The 19,812-nt window shown below is 42.8% G+C and overlaps 1 protein-coding gene and 1 long non-coding RNA gene across 2 annotated transcripts; one reads left to right on the forward strand and one right to left on the reverse strand.

Annotated features, from left to right (window-relative positions):
- Nucleotide 1: 1 nt before the first annotated feature.
- On the reverse strand, nt 2–14,916 carry EIF3B (eukaryotic translation initiation factor 3 subunit B). Its single transcript, XM_057369844.1, has 19 exons — nt 14,389–14,916; nt 10,925–11,117; nt 9,775–9,894; nt 9,626–9,683; nt 9,152–9,280; nt 7,974–8,131; nt 7,245–7,376; nt 7,079–7,145; nt 6,931–6,977; nt 5,984–6,194; nt 5,344–5,416; nt 4,756–4,878; nt 4,501–4,579; nt 3,525–3,663; nt 3,202–3,327; nt 2,647–2,724; nt 2,143–2,251; nt 1,669–1,786; nt 2–573 (listed from the first exon to the last, which is right to left on the reverse strand). The coding sequence occupies exons 1-18, from the start codon at nt 14,870–14,872 to the stop codon at nt 1,683–1,685; spliced, it is 2,430 nt and encodes an 809-aa protein (XP_057225827.1). The 5' UTR covers nt 14,873–14,916; the 3' UTR covers nt 2–573; nt 1,669–1,682.
- Nucleotides 14,917–15,963: 1,047 nt separating this feature from the next.
- On the forward strand, nt 15,964–18,451 carry LOC130575734 (uncharacterized). Its single transcript, XR_008965590.1, has 3 exons — nt 15,964–16,087; nt 16,385–16,515; nt 18,379–18,451. It is a non-coding gene; the product is annotated as an uncharacterized LOC130575734 (long non-coding RNA).
- The last annotated feature ends 1,361 nt before the right edge of the window (nt 18,452–19,812 follow it).

Here is a 19,812-nt window from a genome sequence, read left to right on the forward strand (position 1 = left end):
RTTTTAGTATAGGTCTGCTTTTATTTCCATATTCAGCTCTTTGAGGGAGACATCCTTTCACAATCTGAAAGGAGGAGGGTATAGCCCGCTGTAGTGCTGCTTCAGCACACTAAAACACATCATACGAAAAATGGTTCTGGTGACTTTAGCCCAACCCAAATGAACACCTGTCCATGCCCTGGGGACACAGAGAGAGTCCTGGAACCCAAACATCGTGTGTGTGTGAGACAGGGGTGCACTGGGGAACCTCACCTCGCTGGCAAGAGGCAAAAACTGCCAGCTGGCAAGGACTGCAAGGGAGTCAGGAAGTAAATACTGGTAGTAGTGGATTTAAAAAGAAAAAAAAATAATAATCAAACCCTAGAAAAAAAATAATATAAATTTAAAAGCAGCGCCTTTCCAGTATCTCACTGCAGCAAGCAGCAAGACTTAAAGGCACTACAATGTGTCAGAATGGAGAAAATCTGGTGCATCCACCCTTCCAGAGTGCAAGAATATGGATTAAGAATTCCAAAGTTGATATAGGCTTTTGGAAAACGAACAAACTTCTTTTCAGCACAAGATCTGGTGGAGCTGCAGAAAAAGAAAAAAAGGTGAATTAGTTACTGTGCTTTTACACAAACAGCTCAACCTCAGAAGCTGAGCTRGTGAAAGGCTACACCAGCTTGTGTTTTGCCTCTATCTAAACTCATGTGGTTTAAATCCATACACTAAGCAGCTTCTMTTCCTGCTCCTTCCATAAAACGATCTCCCATGTATGGAACATGATAAGCCAGGTCCTAGTATAGTCAAAGGTATCAAGGCTATTAATTTTTCTACTGCTCCAAGAGGCACATGTCACACCTGAGCTCTTTAGATATCTAAAGAACTGCAGGGTGACTTACAGCTGCATATTTCCAGTCTCTCCTTCCTCTTCCTTAAGTGAGATCCTAAACATGAACGAGCAGGAACCCACTGCAAGTTTTAAGTTCTATATGAGTGTCTGTGAAAGTATTTTTCCTCCTCAATACAATGTCAAGCTTACTAATGGACGTTTCCTGCAACAGAGGCTGAAAGTAGACTCCATTGCCAACATGAAAGATATGAATTCATAAAACATTAAATATAAGATTTCACAACAAGCTGTGACAGTCAGCACATAAAAATCTGCCATTGCCTGAATTTTATCAAATATTTCTAGAAAACAATAGCTGAGTCCATGCAGATATTTAACCAACATGTCAAAATTTCAMCAGCCCACAGACAAATGCTGCATCATCTTTAATACAGTATTTAATCTCTGTCCAATCTTGGACTAACTGCAAATCTTACAAAAGGCAAGAGTCATATCTCATTCCAACTACGATTCCTCTCACAGACAGGAGTTACAGCCTCAGCAATATGCTGTGCTCAGAGGCTGACTCTGATTCTGTTGAGGGTTTGATCTCTCTGGCAAGACAGGACACACACTGTGCACTGCTCAGGACAACTCAAATCTGACTGTCTGCATTAAACTTCATTTTAAAGATTTTTTTTTTAAATAAACTTTTGTCTTCTCTAGCCACAGAATAAGCAAACCAGCCCAGAGAACACATTGCCCAATGCAACAGACCTCACTCTCTCAAGGAAATTATCAACTCTATAGCAATAATTGACAGTTTCTCTCTACTGAGAATTATGTTATCTTACCACAGTTTTATTAATTACTCTGGTTCTGCAAGGGTAATAATTTCTTCATTGATAAAAAATTCCACAGTCTCCTCCTCCCAGTCATCGACGTTGCTGTCCAGCTCATCTGTGTCTACCCCTGCAATGGAGAAAACATAACACTGAACATATCAAACAAGGCAGCAGTGCAAAGATTTGATGCTCTTGCCAGGAACAGTCCTTAAACCAGCAGTAAAACAAGAGGTTTTTGGTGCTTTAAATCATTACACGTGGAATTTGTTCAGTGAGAATATTGGGATAAAACTGTAGTGGGAGACGAAGTCAAACCAATGCTTTTTATTCCCCCCTTAACTCCTGTCACGATTCAGGATAAAAAGTACAAAAAACCTCCAGAGAACACAGGAGTGGCTTTAGCAGGAAGCAGAGGGAGCAGAGAAGAGGCTGAACCCCCCAAAGGAGGTGTTTATTCAGTGAGAGCAGGCAGTTGTGTCTCACCCCCGCGCAGCTCCAGGCGCTCGTTGCGCTGCTCCATGTACAGCTCTTGTGCCATCTTGCGGTACTTCCTGAACTCCTCCATCATCGTGCGCCGCCTCTCCACCAGCTCCTGCAGGGCACCGAGGGCTCATTAAACCCCYCCACRGAGCCAAACCCACACCCCAGGCATYCCTGAGCAAGGCAGGCTYTCTTCWMACAAACACCTTCTACTGACTTAGAAAGAAAAAATTTCCTTCTGTAATCAAAATGCTAATTTAAGGAGTGGCTAATGCAACAACTCGCTAAGAACTCCAAAATTTTACCACCTTTACTTAATGAGGTACCACCAGTTCCTCCCCAGACTCTTTAGAGCAGCACCTCTCAGAATGACCTACAGGACTAATTCTAACCATTTGGATTCAAATGAACACAGGCAATACAGGAAACATAACTTACCTATCACCATTACAAACTAAGGATAGGCTACAAGAGTTTAATCTAWAATATTTTGCAAAAGTGTCTTGCCTTTGAAGCTTTCGACTGGCTSAGGCGATCCTTCTGCTCAAATATCTTGGAGTATTTCTTCAGGTCCTTCTTAATTTGCTATAAAACAGGAAATTTTATTTCAACTGGAGTGTCAAACTAGCAATAACAAGCATCATCTTCTCTAAGAACTCCTTTGGTAGGCCTAAGCACGTTATGGCTTTCTGAGAAACATCTCTGCTAGGCAATTTCCCTTCGCTATAATTTTGCTCTTCCTGGCTTATAGATCATGTAAGTCCTTCTGCACACATACAACCAGCAAAATATGAACAACAAAATCCAATTTTATTCCTCTTTATACCCCTTCACCATACCTTACCTGTAAGAACAACTGGTAACCATTTCTATTTTGAGCTTATAGTACAGTTAATRTTTGCAGACATTCCCAGAAGTGAGGTCCCACATACCAATGAGTTTATTCACACATTCAGGACAAAAGGCAGTTGTGTAACTGCCTCATCCTCAARAAGAGGGAGCAAACCAAGTATGCTTTGTACACCAAATCAATGCCAGCACAAGGGCCCTGGAACAGCTTACCTTTATCTGATCCTCACTGAGCAGGGTAGCTGGTCGTGGTCTCCAGAGCAGCTGACAGAACCTGTCTTTGTTGTTTTTCTGAAGCAGACGGCCTTGGAAGGTCCATAACCAATATGCATTGTCCACCTGGAAGAGGAGTGCACCAGCTCAGCCAAGATAAGCTTTAMCTTAACACTGGAATCCTCAGAAATTAGTGTTTAAAACTGTGGTGCAGATTAAGCCATTCAACCAGTGACAAGTGCTCTTTTTTTGTTCTGAATCAACAGTCCTTTCCAACAGCACTGGAAGAGCAAGAAGGGGTGGGGAAAGCAGAGCATCAGTACCTTGTGGCTCCACCAAGACACAGAGGTGACAATGTATCTGCCCGTGGGGTCCCACTCCACATCCGAGGCCGTGTAATGCTCCGCGATGTTCATCATGGTGCAGTCAGATGTGTCAACAAAGGCTAAGGCACCGTTCATGCTGCACAGGCAAAACAGGACATTGGTTTGCACACCAGCATAGCCTGGGGCTTTAAAGCATTTCACAGGCTGCAAACTCTACAATTCTCATTGCAAACAAACCCCCACAGCAGCCAAGAGACAGGTTCGTGCCAGTCGGGAAATTAATACGATGGATAAAAACAAAGCATCAAGTGAGAACTGTTTTCATGTTCAGTGACCCTTAAGAATACAAATAAAATGGGCTAAAGTCTCAGTAAAGACATGCTCTAGGCAAGCTGCAGCTCAAGTTTAACAATCATGTGCTTAGACATGGTAGTGAAGAAGAGATTAAAGAAAAAATATTTCTAAGATGAACAGCAGTGCTTGTTTGAAAGCACATAAAAGCAAGTATTACTTGACTAGTTAATAACAATAATTTTCACTTGCTCTAAAATGAAACTTTCTTGATAATTCTTTCACCCAGAAGTGCTGTCATTAATATTGACTGTCCATGAAAAGGCACAAGGCTACAACAAAAAATGCACCACAAGAGCCCCATGCATGTGCAAACTGGATGGGCTCAGTAAGTATTTAATTTAAACAGCTGAAAGGTGTTTCTAAATATCCACTTTTCTGTTGAAAAATGCATTCTTCATTTGATGTGGCAAAAATAGGAAGCAAAAGGACTAAGCTACATCATGAAGTTGCACCTCTGCCTTTGCTTTTGCAAAGCTCTACCAGGATTACAGCAATCAACATTCACAGGGATGTCAAATACTCCTTGGTGAGGCACTGTAGTTTTTCCTCTTCCTTTCCTCTTTCTTTTTTCCTCTTTAAAATCAATGTGGTGCTGTTCAGCAGCCTGTGCAACACTCACCTTCTGAGGCCAGCCAACACTACAAACTGCCCCTGGGGACTCCAGAATATCGTGTTTGCCTGCTGTTTGTCGAATGTTTCTGAAAAGAAAAGAGGCAAATTCAGAAAGTCATCTCAATCCAATGCCATCAATTACCTTACAAGCACCAACCCCACCAATTTCTCAYAAGACATCACAAGCAGCCAATTTTGTTTATTGTGTCTATTACTTTGCAAAATACTTATTATGTATAGTTTTCMCTTGTTTTTTACTTACTTATGAGTTCTATTTTCCCATTGTTTTTAACATGGTAAAAGGAAACTGAAATTCGTGGAGTTTCTCCATGCAACACAGCAAACTTGCTTCCATTTGGYTCCCAAGCAAAGGCTATGATGCTTTCTGTAAAAAGAGAATCCAAAACTCTTTTAAAGGACAATACAAACCTCTGAYTTCAAACAGTTACCAAAGAAAACCAAGATATTTAAAAGAGGGAACTCATTACATAACAGACTTTCTTTTAAAACACAGGTTGATTAGGCAATTGCAGGGAGTTAGRGAAGTGTTTCTAACTATAGCTCCAAGTCTTCCATCATCTATAAAATACACTCATATTATCAGCCCTACTATCTTTATTAATAACACATTTTAAGTTCTGTCATTTTTCCAGTCAATCACAAGCACGAATAGCAACAGGAATTTTGATTTCTCATTTCTACATCAGACATTCTGCAACACAAACAATCCAGCTCTTTTCCAAAGGGTTAAATTCCTAATTATGTCACGTGCTGACAAGAATTTCTAAGAAACACACAGGCATCTATACAAAGAAGTTCAAGCTCAAAAGTAAGAAATACTTAGCATTACCTTTCATTTCCACCACATCCACTGGCACCTGTTTCTCTCTCATGCGGAATATYTCAAAGTTGGTCACTACTCCCTGTAAAGGCCAAAATCAGCTCATTATCCAGAAAAAAAAAAAAGCAGAGTAAATAATTTTATCACTAGGCATGAAACAACAACTCCACAATTAGCCTGTTGTGACACAGGATGAAGAGTGAGTCAAGGTTTATTCCTTTAATGAGAGCAGATAAATACAATATGCCTTCTTACCAAAAACATTCCAAATCTGTTCTGATACAGAATAACTTTAGAATTGTACAAAAGCAATTTTTTTTCAGATTGTTATAAAATTAATACAGACAGATAAACATATGGCACATTATGTAGCTTGACCTACATGTTGTCCAACAGCTGCTTAATTGTGAGCACAAGTGAGGAGGGAAAAACCTCTCAGAGACCAAGAGGCCTCTGAATGAATTCAAAGCAAATCCTGGATGCAAACATTACACGTTTTGCTTTCCACATGCTTCAAATTGAAATGGAAAAAATTAAAAATAGCTTTGATATGATATTATTTACACTGCCTATATTAAAAAACAGTATTGCAGGAAAAAGAAGCATGAGACAGAACCAAATTTTATTAATACAAACAGAATCTACATACCTGTGTGCCTTTGGGAGTCCTGTCTACCTTCACACACAGGTAGTCCCCGTTCTTCTGCCAGTGCAGTTTACAATCTACRACGTTGAACAAATTCCGCACACGAATTTCTTGTCTAGAAGGCAGCTGCATCAAAGTCACTCTTGCTGGGATGTCTTTGTCCTCAGGCACCCAGAAAGCAATTATGTTACCACCTGGAGACCATGAGAAGTCTCTACAGGAACAAAGTTAAAAAYATGCCMYTTTAATTTTTAGTTAGAGATACAAGAAGCAGAAATCATTTTCCTCATTGTATCTGAATGTTGCAGACAAATATCAGCTCTCAGTAATAAAGACAGGCACAGACACATAACTGAGGGCCATTTAATAATGAAACCAAAGCAGATTTTTAAGCAGCTATTTAAATTTGCTTTATCACCCATGTTATCACATCARAACATCTCACCAAAAAGCAGGGGTTACACACAGAGTAACTCCCAAAGAGCTAGGAAATAATGAGCAAAAGAAAAAATTCTGTTAAATTACCACAGAGCCCATCTTTTTGCACCTGAGTACACTTAATTTTCTTGCTGCTTTACAGAGATGTACTTTAAAAACTCTCACAGGAGTCAGTGTGCCTTGAGTAGACAGAGCACACTGCTCTAAGCCAGCACAACCTCGTCTGGGAAATACTCCCTAWCGAACTGAATTGCAGTCTGGCTTTGTAGACAAGGAACAGGACTCCCAAGCCAGACCCTGAATTAAGCAGTACCACAGAGAGGATTTCAAAGCACAGAATTTATCAAATGTATTTATCAATARATGGAGAGTTTTCCATTTCTTTTTACCACTTTATTTAATTTGAGGACCTCAGCACGTAAGGATGTTTGCTCCAGGCAACAGTCTAAAGATTCCTCACTATAAGATTTCATCTAAAGAGCACAGTTATGATTACAAGGGAATAGACTCACCTTATCCCATTGATTTTCAAGCTCTTTTTGTCCAACAAACCCATAGACTAAAAGATAAGAAAAGGATGAATTTTCAAGTTAGTMACATTCTTATATTTACACACATACTTTCTAGTCTCATTTTTATGCAAAAAAGGCAAGAACTTACAGGTGTTTCATAGATGCTGAGGGTATCTGAAGTCATTCGAGCAAAGAATTTACCATCATGACTCCATCTAAGCAAAACAGAATAAAACAATTAAATTGGAACTGCCTTTTTATTAAATGAACTCTGGGACTACAACTSTCTACTCTAATTCTGTTTCTCAACCTACTTAAAAATAGGCCAGTGAGCTGAGTTTTCACAGTGAAATCCTCTCTTCTTTTGGCCAGTCAGAATATCCCAGATGATGATAGCCTGAGGGTCATCCTGAGTGTCCATCAAAGGGCTGAAGGTCACTAAATACCTACAAAAGAAATAATCCATTTCACTATTAAATCTTCATCTGTCAGTAGCAGCAGGCATACATCCAAGTAGTATTTAAATAGCAGGCACTTTTAAACAGTTTCTCTAATAGGATTTTTSGGGGGTAGGGGAAATAAGAACAGGATGATAAAGGAGGAGAAAGCTTCCCKGGCATCCCTCTGGCTGAAAAGATTTTAGATTTATGTGAAAGTCTTTACATATTGATGCTACAAGGGAGGGGAACTCACCAAATACACTGTTACTTATTATATAGTTTTGACATGAGAGCAACATTGGTTTCCAGCCAAACATAAATCATTGACCAACCCACACCACAGGGATGATGGATTTCTCCACTTAAAGATAAATAATCTCTTTAATACAATAAAGCACARAAACTGACTGCTTCCAAATACATTACTTGAAAACTATCAAAACAAGATGCATCTCAGCCCTGAAATTATTTCAACCTTTTCTCCAGAGCTCTTTAATTTTAAAGAAATCTTAAAAAATTAATTTCAGCTTTGCAGATTTGGATGATGCTGTTCATGCCTCATGCTTCTGACCCCTTAGCTCAAACCAATGCCATGCTCAGTACCTTTCACAGGGTGAGAAGTCAATAAGCTGCACTCCTTGGTGACTGAACCTTTGAATCTGCTTGAATTTCTCTCCACCCCAGAGTGCAATGCCTCTCTGGTGGAAYGTAGCCAGGTAAGTGCCTTTGGGAGACCAACGGACATAGGTCTCTGTCCATCTCTGGATTTAAACAAAGAAAGTACACACAAATTTAATTCATACTGTGCTCCTAAAAGGGAAAGAATTCATGCATGGCTTGTAGCAGAACATCTTGTAAATCCCTTTACTAAGTGAAGTTCTCAGGATTTGTGATTATTGTGACTAATTGTGGAGTTTAATTTCATGCACATGATGTACAATAATTATTCTTCAGGTTGAAAACTGTCATTTGAGACCTTTCCAACATACAGATCACCTAAGACATTTTCCAGGTACAGTGACATCCTTTGTAWAATAACAATTAAACCCACCTAACACCCTGGGTTTCCTTCTTTCAGCCCTGGTAAGAACACAGTCTTCTCAGAATGGTAAATATTTCAAATTTCTGAACAACACAGCTCTTAACCCTCAGCTAAATTAGAGAGGTTTCAGCAAAACAGATCACAGCCAGAGACCATGTGATGAGCAAATATTCTCACCATCCCAGAGCCAACTTCCTTTGATTTTAATACACGATGGTTATTAAGGAAAATGCTCCTGGGTGCTAACAGTTCCCAGCAAGCCCAGTGCCTGCAGCAGCCAGGCAGACTAACTCTCCTTTCAGATGCTATTACCAAACCAGCTATTCCTCTTTAACACCTCTGTGGTCAGCACAAAAGCAAGGAGTCATCTGAATCAGCAAACATAAGYACATATTCAGCTCGAATGAATAGGGCTCCTCAAACTCTGACTTTGCATTCTCAAGTCTTTCTGAATCACCTATAACAGAGAGATGAAGGGAACTAATGGGCATCATAGAACAGTTTAAAAAAAAACCCAACCACCACCACAAACTCCAAAAGGTCCACTCCACAATTCTCTTACCTAAGCAGCTAAGTCTAATTCTAAAAGATGTGATTTCACCACTCTTCACAAGAAAGAAAAAAGTATTTCAACAATGAGGAAAATACTTTTTTTTTTTTAAATTTAAAAGCCACAATGTCATAAAATGAAGGAGACTGGCAATGTATCTGCAATCTCCAGCACTTCCAGGACACTCACAGCTCTGTCCTCAATTTGAACAGGTTCCTTGATGTCATTCCAAAAAATGGATGTGCGGTCTCCTGACTCAAAGATCACACTGTACTGATCCCTACAGTCAGGATCTTCCAACCAGTACCGGAGATTCCCCTAAGAAAAACAGAGCAGAAAGACTATTAGTGAGTCAAAGGCTAAGGCAACAAGTTCCACAAAAAAACCACCAAAAGATGCTTTTGAAAATCTATTTTTAAATGACTTGTGCAAAATTATCGTTTGCTTGTAAGTTTTACCCTGTGTGTAACCACTAAGCAGAAGCACCAAGTTACTCCCACCACTTCATGATGGTGAGGATGAAGGAACAGGAGCATGTGATCAGCACAGCTATTTACAACAYTATTAACACATCATTTCTATTTTCATATAGACACCCCAGCAGTGAAGTAACCATTTAATATTAGCCTGAATATTCTTTCCACTTTTCCAAAAAGTCCTTACCAAATCCTTAAACGGCTGTTTCTCAGGGATTTCCCATTCATCACTGATTGTCATGTACCTGGAAGAGCAATTTGGTTGGTTACTCTCCATGCMGTCACCCTGGATTAGAATCCCCAAATCTACAGATAACACACAACTGCTGCACTCACTTGTCAAAATCTGTGAAGAGATTGACTCTGAAAGTGTGCTGCTTATCCAGTTTGTATCCATCTGCGTTCTTCACAGCATCCACAGCATGAGAGGGAGACATGTACTCCAGAAAAATGTACCTGCAAGGATGGAAAACCAAAGTAGGAAGATATTGTTGACTGTAGAACAGGCTCATAATACAGAAGAAACAACCAGGATGAATTAAGAATTCACTACAGAGCATCCATAAGATAACTCCTTGTCTTGTCCCTAACCAATTAGGGTCCATAGCAAATAATCTCCATTAAGGCCACAGGCTCACACACTTTTTAAGTGTCTGGCCTGGCCTCAATTACTGATGTCCTTTCTCAAATGGGCCAGGCCCAGGGGTGAATGCAAGYTCAACACAACCAGAACAACAATGAAAGTCAGGAACAGGCAGGTTACATCCACAGCCCTCCCCAGCTGATAACAGGCCATGTTTAGGAATTGTAACTTGCTGTCTCAGGTATCTCAAAGCACCTCTCTTGTTTTTCAATTACACAACTCTGCTTCCTTCTGGCCACTAATCCAACCTAGCTTGTAGCCCAGCAGACTTAAAAATAATGGCATGCTAAACACCATCAGACACTGCCTGAAAGAAAAGCATGAATATGGAGAGACAATAATTTTCTCATGCCTCTCATGCTGACTCTATGGAAGCAACAATCTCTCCAMCCCAGAAAACTCATTTGCTTTATGTCCTCTAAACTATGGATTCCTCCAGTACTCAGAATATATGCTACAGATACTGACAGTCTATATTGCAATAAATAGTCCAACCACTGCTACTAAGTTTTTAGATAAAGATCTTTAATTTCTGCCATAGCAGAAAACTAAGAAGAAACTCCTCACATAGTATTGCACAGAAATTTGTCTCCAAACCCTGCTAAACTGCTTCCATAATTAATCCCCACCACGCTTCACTATGGAGCCTAATGAGCTATTAAGCCTTTTGGTTCCCTCAGGAACTGGTTTGTCACTGAAACTGATGTCAGGACTGCACAGACTGAGGTAGAARTGATGATAATGACTATGAGGGCATCACAAATAAAAGCACTGAGACCAACAACAAGGGTAAACCATAGCTGTGTTTCAATCTCTTCTCCAGTTGGAGTTATCAAGACTTACCCTTTTGTTTTTCCATCTGCTTCGGGATAAAATTCATTGATAATTTTACCAAAYTTGGAAAATATTTTGTGGATGACATTCTTCAGTTTCTCCAGTCGGTCTGGTCCAACCTGGGGCACATTATCCACGACAATCACTGAGTCTATTCCATCTGCTTCCTGTGGCTGATCTTTCAGGATGTCACCCAGCAGYTCTGCAAAGACAAGACAGGAAACTAAGGCACTGGTCCCATCATGAAGGAGGAACACAAAAATGAAAAGAACAGTGAGAGTAAGAGAACAGAGAGACTTCAAATTACAAGAAATTTCAAGAATCATTTAAGAAACTCGGTAATGAATGAATGTTTTGTCAGAAAAACAACTGAAGTGACTGTACAAAACCCCAATAGCACTTCCTGGCTAAGTGATAGGATTGTGTGGTTTCACAGCAAATTTTAAGCAGCCAACTATTGAAGTCTTTCTTAAAAAAAATACTTCACACACTGAAATCGTCATCATTTGCACTTCTTTCAGAAGATGGAACTGGCTCACAAAGTCCTCAAAACCAACAACAGCACAGACAACTACATGATTTACAACCTGACCTCTGACCAGGCCTCTTGCTCAAATTATAACCAGATGACTTTGATAAAAATAAATGCAACCTGTACCTCCCTCCCAAATGACACAAATTTTAGCATAATTCAAAATTATCTGCCATACTGGAAGCTCTGCATGTCTCAGCATTGCTATAATTATGTTTAAGAACTCACACTCCATCTAAACCTTTAATTAAATACAAAAAATGAAGGTCTAAGGCAAGACACTTAAAGCCATATTTAAGCTTTGMRAAGACAAGCACACATCTTTTCATAYTRRATATTCTTCAAACATACTAATTCCTGAACATCTGCTGTAAGTTTTAGGCTTATGTGAAGATCACTATAAAATGCAAGACACAGAAAATAAGTTCTCAGCACCATACTTTTGATTTAGATAAAATTTGGATAGTCAGACTACCTACAGCACCCATAGATTAGGAAAAAAAATTCAAACACACACAGAAACATAATATGACAACAAACTACAAAAAGTACTGGATAGGCTGATATTTTGGAAACCTTCGGGTTTTTTATGGTTTTGTAATTCAAGAAATTTTTCTGCCCAGAAACATCACTGGAAAGATCTCCAGCAATGGAGAAATATGAAAAATATGCTTACTTTGAATTTCAAATTACTAAAAAGTTGCTTCTTACAACTTTAAGCTTCAACAGGTTATTACGTGTGAAGCTTTCCACTGATCTGGGACAATGTGTGCTTCACAAATGTTTAGTCCATCACCACCAAGATTATGTAGCACCCACAGAATGTTGTTTGTAGTATTTATCACTCCAAAAGATGATCTCCATGTGCATGTAGGAACTAAAAATAACAAAAAACATATAAAATGAAAGCATGTCCCAAAAGGACATTTCCACAGGAGCCTACGAGCAAAAGGAGAAAAGCAAAGTAAAACACAAAAGGGTAATTTTTAGGGCTCCTTTGATTATTTTTTCATAACCACTTCTCACAAAAGACTCTCTAGGCCTACAAACAGGCCAAGGAATGCATGTTTAGATTCCTGTGCAGGAATACAACACCCTGTTACAGACTGAAGACAAATTCCCACACTGTGCCCTTAAATTCAAAATTGTGAACAAAGGAATCTTCAAAGAGTAAGAAGCTGGTTCAGCCAGCTCTTATTGCAGCCAGCAGGGAAGCAGGGTGTGGTGGGTGCAGGGCTATCTTCAGCAGGCAGTATTTTAAGGACCATTATCACTATCTGAACTAAAGCTCCATTGGTACCTAAGTGGTTATCCAACACATCCCTTCTCCTGCTTTAACTTGGATCTGCTGCTCTTCTATGCCACCACCACTCAGGGGGATAAAAGTGGCAGTAAAAAATCTGAGATGTTCCAGTCTTGAATCTGGTCCATCTCACAGGTGTTCCTGAAGATCTGTGTTATGGTGAGCATTGAAACAGCCTTGTCTTGGCAACACTGGGCTGCTTTTCTCCTTAGGGAGGCACCAGAATAATGGGAAAGGAATAAGGAAACTCAGGAGCCAATATGCACACATGGAAAGCCAGACCAGCAAGAGTGACTAAACTGGATTTCATRAAGCTGAGAAGTTAATCAAATTAATTAACAATAAAATAGGTGGGGATGGAAAATATRCCCAGTTTCTAAGAAGGAACTGAACATAACAATCCTAGACATACACAAAGTGTACTAAGCAAGCAGTTAACAAAAAAAAAAAAATCCAACTCCAAAGCAACTTTGCCAAAGTCTCTTTTAGAAACAAATGCAAAAGTTCCAAGAGCTGTTATACAGGCTRCTAAACTGAGAACAGCAAACACTTCTTTAATCTAGGATATTTGGCTGCTGTTTTATTAAACTAAACAAAGRACCTGGAACACAAGAATGCACCTGCATCACCTGTAACCCACTGTCAGTCAAGATAACTGCCTGATTTACAATCCTGTGCTTCAGAAACATCTTTCCAGTTTTAATRSRTGTAACAGACCCTTCACACACACAYGAGACCCTACAACAGCACAAATACTGAACAAATAATGGTGAAACAAGTACATCTCCTATGCAGAAACCAAGAAAATTTATCTAGAAAGACCCATCTGAAAAGCACTATAAGAGACTTTTAACTTTTGTATGACAAAGCCATGTATAAACCTTTATTGTGTGTCCAGTTACACACCAGCTTTGCCATTTTAGGGCAGTCAATATGCACTATTTTAAAAGGGTATGGGCTAATACTTTTAACTGCCAGAAACGATTTTTCCCTATTTTCTTGTCACAAAGCACCTACACCACATCTTCATGACCAGTAACTCTCCTCAAACCCTAATTATCAACGGATTTTACTCTGGATGTATAGAAAAAAACAGAACGATGAAAACAAACCAAACCTAGCTTGTAACGACCACATCAACCATTTAAAACTGTTTCTACAGCTGAGTTTAACTAATGGAGGCAAAGGGAGTAGTAACTCTCCTCAAACCCTATTTATCAACGGATTTTACTCTGGATGTATGGAAAAAAACCAGAACGATGAAAACAAACCAAACCTAGTAACGACCAAACCTAGTAACAACCAAACCTGGTAACGACCAAATCAACCATTTAAAACTGTTTCTACAGCTGAGTTTAACTAATGGAGGCAAAGGGAAGGGAGACGAGCTGAATGACTCCACTCTACGAGGGGCAGCTCACATCTGAAGTGTAACAGATTTTAGAACAGCAGCGTTGTGCGGTGCAGACATAACTCAGAAAAAACCCATAATTTAAGAAGCACAGCTACGATGCAGAAGAGCATTGAGGAGCTGGAGCTGCCCAGCACCGGGGCGGAGACGCTGCCGGGCCCGCGGGGATGGGGGCACAGCGCTCCCCGAACCGGCCCCGGCTCCCCACGGCTGCTCCCGTCCCGCACCTTCATCGCTGATGTCGTCCACGAAATCCTCGGGGTCGCTGAAGGAGATCTCATCCTCGGGCTCGGCCGGGGCGGCGGGCGCGGCCTCCCCGTTCTCCTGCTCCGCGCCGGGCTCGGCCTCTGCCGGCGCCTCAGACTTGGGCTCCGCGGCGGGCTCGGCCCCGGCCTCAGTGCCGGGCTCGGCCTCGGCCCTCACGGGGCTGTGGCGGCCGGACGGCGGCTGCGGCTCGGGCGGCGTTTGCGGCTCGGGCTCCTCGGCGGCAGCGGGCGGCGGAGGCTCGGGGGGCCCCGCCGGCGCCTCGGACTCGCCTCCTCCATCCTCCTCCTCATCTTCTTTCTCATCCTCCTCCTGCTCCTCCTGCTGCTGCTGCTGCTGCGGCGGCTCCGCGGGCGGCGGGGGCGCGTCCGTGTGCTCGGGCTCCTCGGCGGGGCCCTGAGCGCCGGGCGGCGCGGCGGCCGCGGGGCTCTCCTCGGTGTCCTGCATGGGGCGGCGGCGGTGGCCGGGGCCGGATGCGGTGGCCGGGTGTCGGTGTGGGTGCGGTGGCCGGTTCCCTGCGCTGGGTGCGGGGGTCTCGGTGCCCGGTGCCGGTGCCGTCCGGAGCGCGGCGGGGAAAGGCGGGGGAGGGGCGGGGCGGCTCCTACGGCCGGGCCATGTGCGCCAAGCCCAGCGGCCCGCGCGCGCCGGCGCCTACCAATGCGCGCAGGGGAAGAGGGGGGATCTCTGTCCCCACCGCCGTTCCCTCCCGCCGCCGCTTTCTCTCCGCTCTGCGCTGATGTGATTCCGGCCCCTTTGTCGCTCTGTCTCGCTCAACCGGCAGCGGCTTCTCCACCGTCTCACCGCACAGCACGCCTGACACCCCTATTCTATAGTTACCGTGGTTGAGCCCAAGATGGCGCTGCCTTCCATTCTACTGAGGTGGGGTCCGGCCGAACCATTTTTCGGGGGCTGCTGTTACATTTAACTGCGCTGACGCCCAGTGAAACCTCTCTGCGTGCGCGGCCGCTCAGCGAATGTTTCGCAGCGCTGCACAGGCTGTGACAGGACAATGCAACGGTGACAGAACAGCGCACTGGCGCCAAACCCACCCTACTGCCCCCCCCGTAATCTTTCACCATGGATTCACCCGAAKGCTGTCGGCGCGCGCGCGGACGCTACCAAGATTTGTAGAGGGGGAGGCGCGCGGTGCTGCGCTGACATCGCCGCGGTCGTGCGAGGGTGAACGGTCAGCGCTCCCCCCGCGGCGCGGGGCTGGGTGGTGCGGCCCGGTAGCGCCACATCAGCTGGGCGGGATGGCGGCGCCGGGCGCTGAGGGGGCGCTGAGGGCTGCTGTGGCCGGGCCGCTTCCCAGCGCTGTTTTAGTCCCACAGTGACCTTTGTGGGTTTTAAATAATATTTTTCGTGAGGTACAAGGTGATAGTGGCCATGCCGCGGCACCTCCGTCTGTCCCGGTTGGTAAGAGAGGCCTTCAAGGGGCTGTGACCTCCTGGTGTAGTCGGACACACGGAAGGACAGTGRTCTGAGGGGKYMMCSKKSMMMRKYCYKGSSTCTTAGCATGAGTATTAARTGRTTTCTGAACTGRTAAAGCTYCCATCTCTCACACTGGATACCAACATGACCTGAGAGACTTGACCCACCTTATCGATTAAAGCACTGTATTCTGTCCTGGGCATCTCCTCAGGCTGATGAAGAATTCGTGAGGTATAACTTTTGTCAGCATGTGTGCTATTGCAGTATATTCAGAGTGGCTCAGGGAACTTGGAATTTGCCTCGGGTATCATCTTGAGGTGACAACTTTAGAGGAAAAAGATTTTGAGAAATAGTTTATCTGTCCAAATTAGAGACAAAACACTTGCGTTTTGAGTAGGATTTCACTCAATCATCAAAACGGACAATGCCAGAAAAAAAAAAAAAAATAAGAGCAGAACAAGTACTGTACATGGCATTTTAAAACTAGACCTTTTCTTATATTGCTGGATCTTTCATGTTTTTACAAAGGGAAAAGATGTGTAATTTATCAGGTAGTCACACGATGGCATCCGAACTCCACTCCGGTTCCATTGGCTCAGTGTCCATTCCCTGTGAAGCCCCGGGCAGCTCGAATGAATGGAAACGATGACTGGCACTTGGTGAGGCTGTTTTTTCTTTTCTTTGTATCGTGGTAGCTGACCAGACTCTGACTTTCCGGTCAGCASCAGCACTGACACTGTAAAGTGAACAGAAAATGTCGTTTTCCTGCCATCACAACCACGTTCTTTTCTAAATGTGAGGCRGGACATGGCTGCTGTTCAATCCAGGTCCCAGCTGGGTCCTCAATGTTCCATGGCTCTTCCAGGATTGTGTATGTGGTCTGTGTTGCTTTTGTTTCACCACTGCCACGGTTGTCTGTATTGCTGGAATGTGCAATTTCTGCAATTACCTTTCYTCCTGTTTGCACTTTTCCAGTCGCTTTGGTTAAACAGTGGATCTGAACATTGGATTCTCCTTCCCCTGACATTGCACGTGCTGCTCTTTGCACTTTCCTGTACTTTTCAGCAAYTTTTGATTTATCTGTTCTTCCTTCCTTCCTTCTCCTTTTCCTTTCTCTGTTGAAATTTCCCCTCAGTGCTTGTCCTATCTCACTGCTATTCTTTTTTTTTTTCCAGTCCTTACTCAGCAATCTGAGCGAGAGTGGAACAACTTTTAAACCCAGAGATATTGTCATTGGCAGCTGAAGCCTGTTCCTTTAARTGTTCCACATGCAAAACTCCTAATCAATGGGAAATCTGGGGGGGAAAAAATCTAGCAGGAATGGCTTTTTATAACACAGCTCTCCAACCAGCAGTGCCTCATGAATTTCATTGCGTGCAGGTGATCTGAGAATAGTGGAGCTGACAGCTCTGTTTCCTAAACTGAATTCTGAAGGAGTAAGCAAGTTCTTGTATGAAATTTTATCTAATCCTGACAGGACGTGCCTGGAATGACACATTGTGAGGCAGGGCCTTGGGTAGGGATCTGTKTCTGCATTGAATTTGTCATCTGGAACCTGCTGGTTGAGCCCCTCTGCTCTGCTCTGGTGAGACCCACATGGAGTCCTGCATTCAGCTCTGTGGTCCCAGCACAGGAAGGACATGGAGTTCTTGGAACAAGTCCAGAAGAGGCCACTCAGATGACCAGAGGGATGGAGCAACTCTCCTATGAGGAAGGGTTGAGAGAATTGGGATTGTTCAGCCTGGAGAAGTTACTGGGGTGGCCTAACTGTGGCCTTTCAGTTCACCTTACAAGAAAGATGGAGAGACACTGTTTACAGGGGGAAATGGCTTTAAATTGAGAGTAGTTTTAGATTAGGTATTAGGGAAAAGTCCTTCCCTGTGATGGTAGGGAGAAGGATGCCAGAGAAGCTGTGGCTGCCCCTGAATCCCTGGCAGTGCCCAAAGTCAGGTTGGACAGGGCTGTGCAACCTGGGATAGTGCAAAGTGTCCCTGCCCATGGCAAGGGGGTTGTAACARGATGATCTTTAAGGTCCCTTCCAACCCAAACCATTCTGTGATTCTGTGACATGTGCCCACTTTTTTCTTCAGTGTTTRTTGTTTCTGTATGCTCACAGCTTTTCAGAAGCTTTTGCTGCAGTTACAGCCAATATAGAAGTATTCAATAACTTCAAGCAGACTGTTTCTGGCCCCATTCAAAAATTATTTCCGCAATTGRATTATTTTTCACGGTATTTTTCTTCAAGACTCCAAAGCAATCTTCAATTGAGAATGTCTTATTTATACCAAATAAATAGTTATGCTATTAGCTTAAGTACAGACCAATCAAAAATCTATAGCTAAATGAGAACATGTTGATTCCTCCATTCATTTTCTCAAAAAATGCTATATAGGCGAAAAATCCTGTGGTGCTCAGTGTTCAGAAGTGCTGAGCATGCAGAACTCTGCTCGGCTGCTGTACAAACATGATTTGAAGGGCCTCTCAGCTTAAATAATGCCATGCTTTTTTAATTTTATACACAGCTTTCGTCTGCACCCACGCTCGTGCGGACTGAGCTGAAATAGCACTGAGGGAGGAAGAAAAGGAGAATCACTTGACTCACATCTTTGTAGCAGCATAAAAACTTTCAAGGGGGAGCATTATGGTCACAATTGAAATAGTTCTCACTTCATAAATTTTCTGGTTTGGTTCTCTCTGCATATAGTGGAGGTGACTATTTAGCTTCCCATGATTAAGAAATATCAGGAATATTAATTAGTGAATGCATCCAATACTTTTATGTTTTCARTATCCTAGCATTATTATGGATTGGTAATATCTCAGTCTGGAGGTCCAGAATTTATCTGATTTGACCATTGTCTGACGGTGTTTTCAGGAGAATCACTGTATAAAATATGTGCCTTATTTTTCACCGCTGACAACCATGTAATTCCTGACTAATAAAGTACAGGAAGTGGGAAAAAAATCACTAATAAAATGAGAGGTGCTCATACATGCAGTTCTTACTTATATGCAGTTTTGAAAAATGTATTTCCATTCCAAATKTTCCTATTTCTGTGCTTTTCTGAATAGCTTAATGTTAATTTCTACCAAAAATTACCTTTATTTAGTTCATTCCTTCRGGTGCATAGCACAACATGCTATTTTTTTTTTAATATTTAAGTATCTACTTTTAACTTGTCATTAATAATATTTCATAAAAATCCAGGTGCATCCAGAATATAAAACATTATTGAGTATATATATGATTAATTGCCTAGGTGGCAGCAGAAATGCCACGGGAAAAGGAACTCAGTTAAAGAAAATATTCCAAAATTGACTTGGAGTAATTCATCTGATGAGAGGACATAGTCTCAAGCTGTGCCAGGGGAAGTTTAAGTTGGACRTCAGAAGGAATTTTTCACACTAGGGGTGTTTAGACATTGGAATGGGCTTTCCAGGAAGCTGGGGGAGCCACCGATCTGGAGGTCTTTAAGGGTAGAGTGGACGTGGCACTCGCTGCCGGTTTGGGTGAATCCCTGGAGTTCGGTCACAGCTTGGACTCGGTGATTTCAGGGGTCTTTTCCAGMCCAGTTGATTCTGTGATTGTGTGACTGGAAACCCAAAGTAGAGCCGCAACAGTTTATCTGCTTTTCTACYGCACAATAAAGCCTCCCCGAAGTTCACAACCATCCTTTTCAGATTTCAAAAAATAAAGTAGTTACATTTCGGAATAATCCGGTATTAAGCCCATGAGCCGATGCTTCTTACACGCTTTAAGATGTTTGAGAGTTGTGTTATTAATACCGAGGCGGTTGAGAGGCGCTCGGAGCGATCCCGTCAGCGGCACGGACGGCTCMTTGCCGCTGCCAGAGCCGGTCCGAGCGCGCCGCACGCTCCGGGCAGCCCCAGAGCCACCCGGGGCCGGGGCCGGGATCGCGCAGCGCTGTCCGGAGCGCTGGAATCTGACACGTCCC

Source organism: Malurus melanocephalus, unplaced genomic scaffold, assembly GCF_030028575.1.
Source record: "Malurus melanocephalus ecotype Western Australia unplaced genomic scaffold, MMel_1.1 scaffold_115, whole genome shotgun sequence".
In the NCBI taxonomy this organism is placed as follows: domain Eukaryota; kingdom Metazoa; phylum Chordata; class Aves; order Passeriformes; family Maluridae; genus Malurus; species Malurus melanocephalus.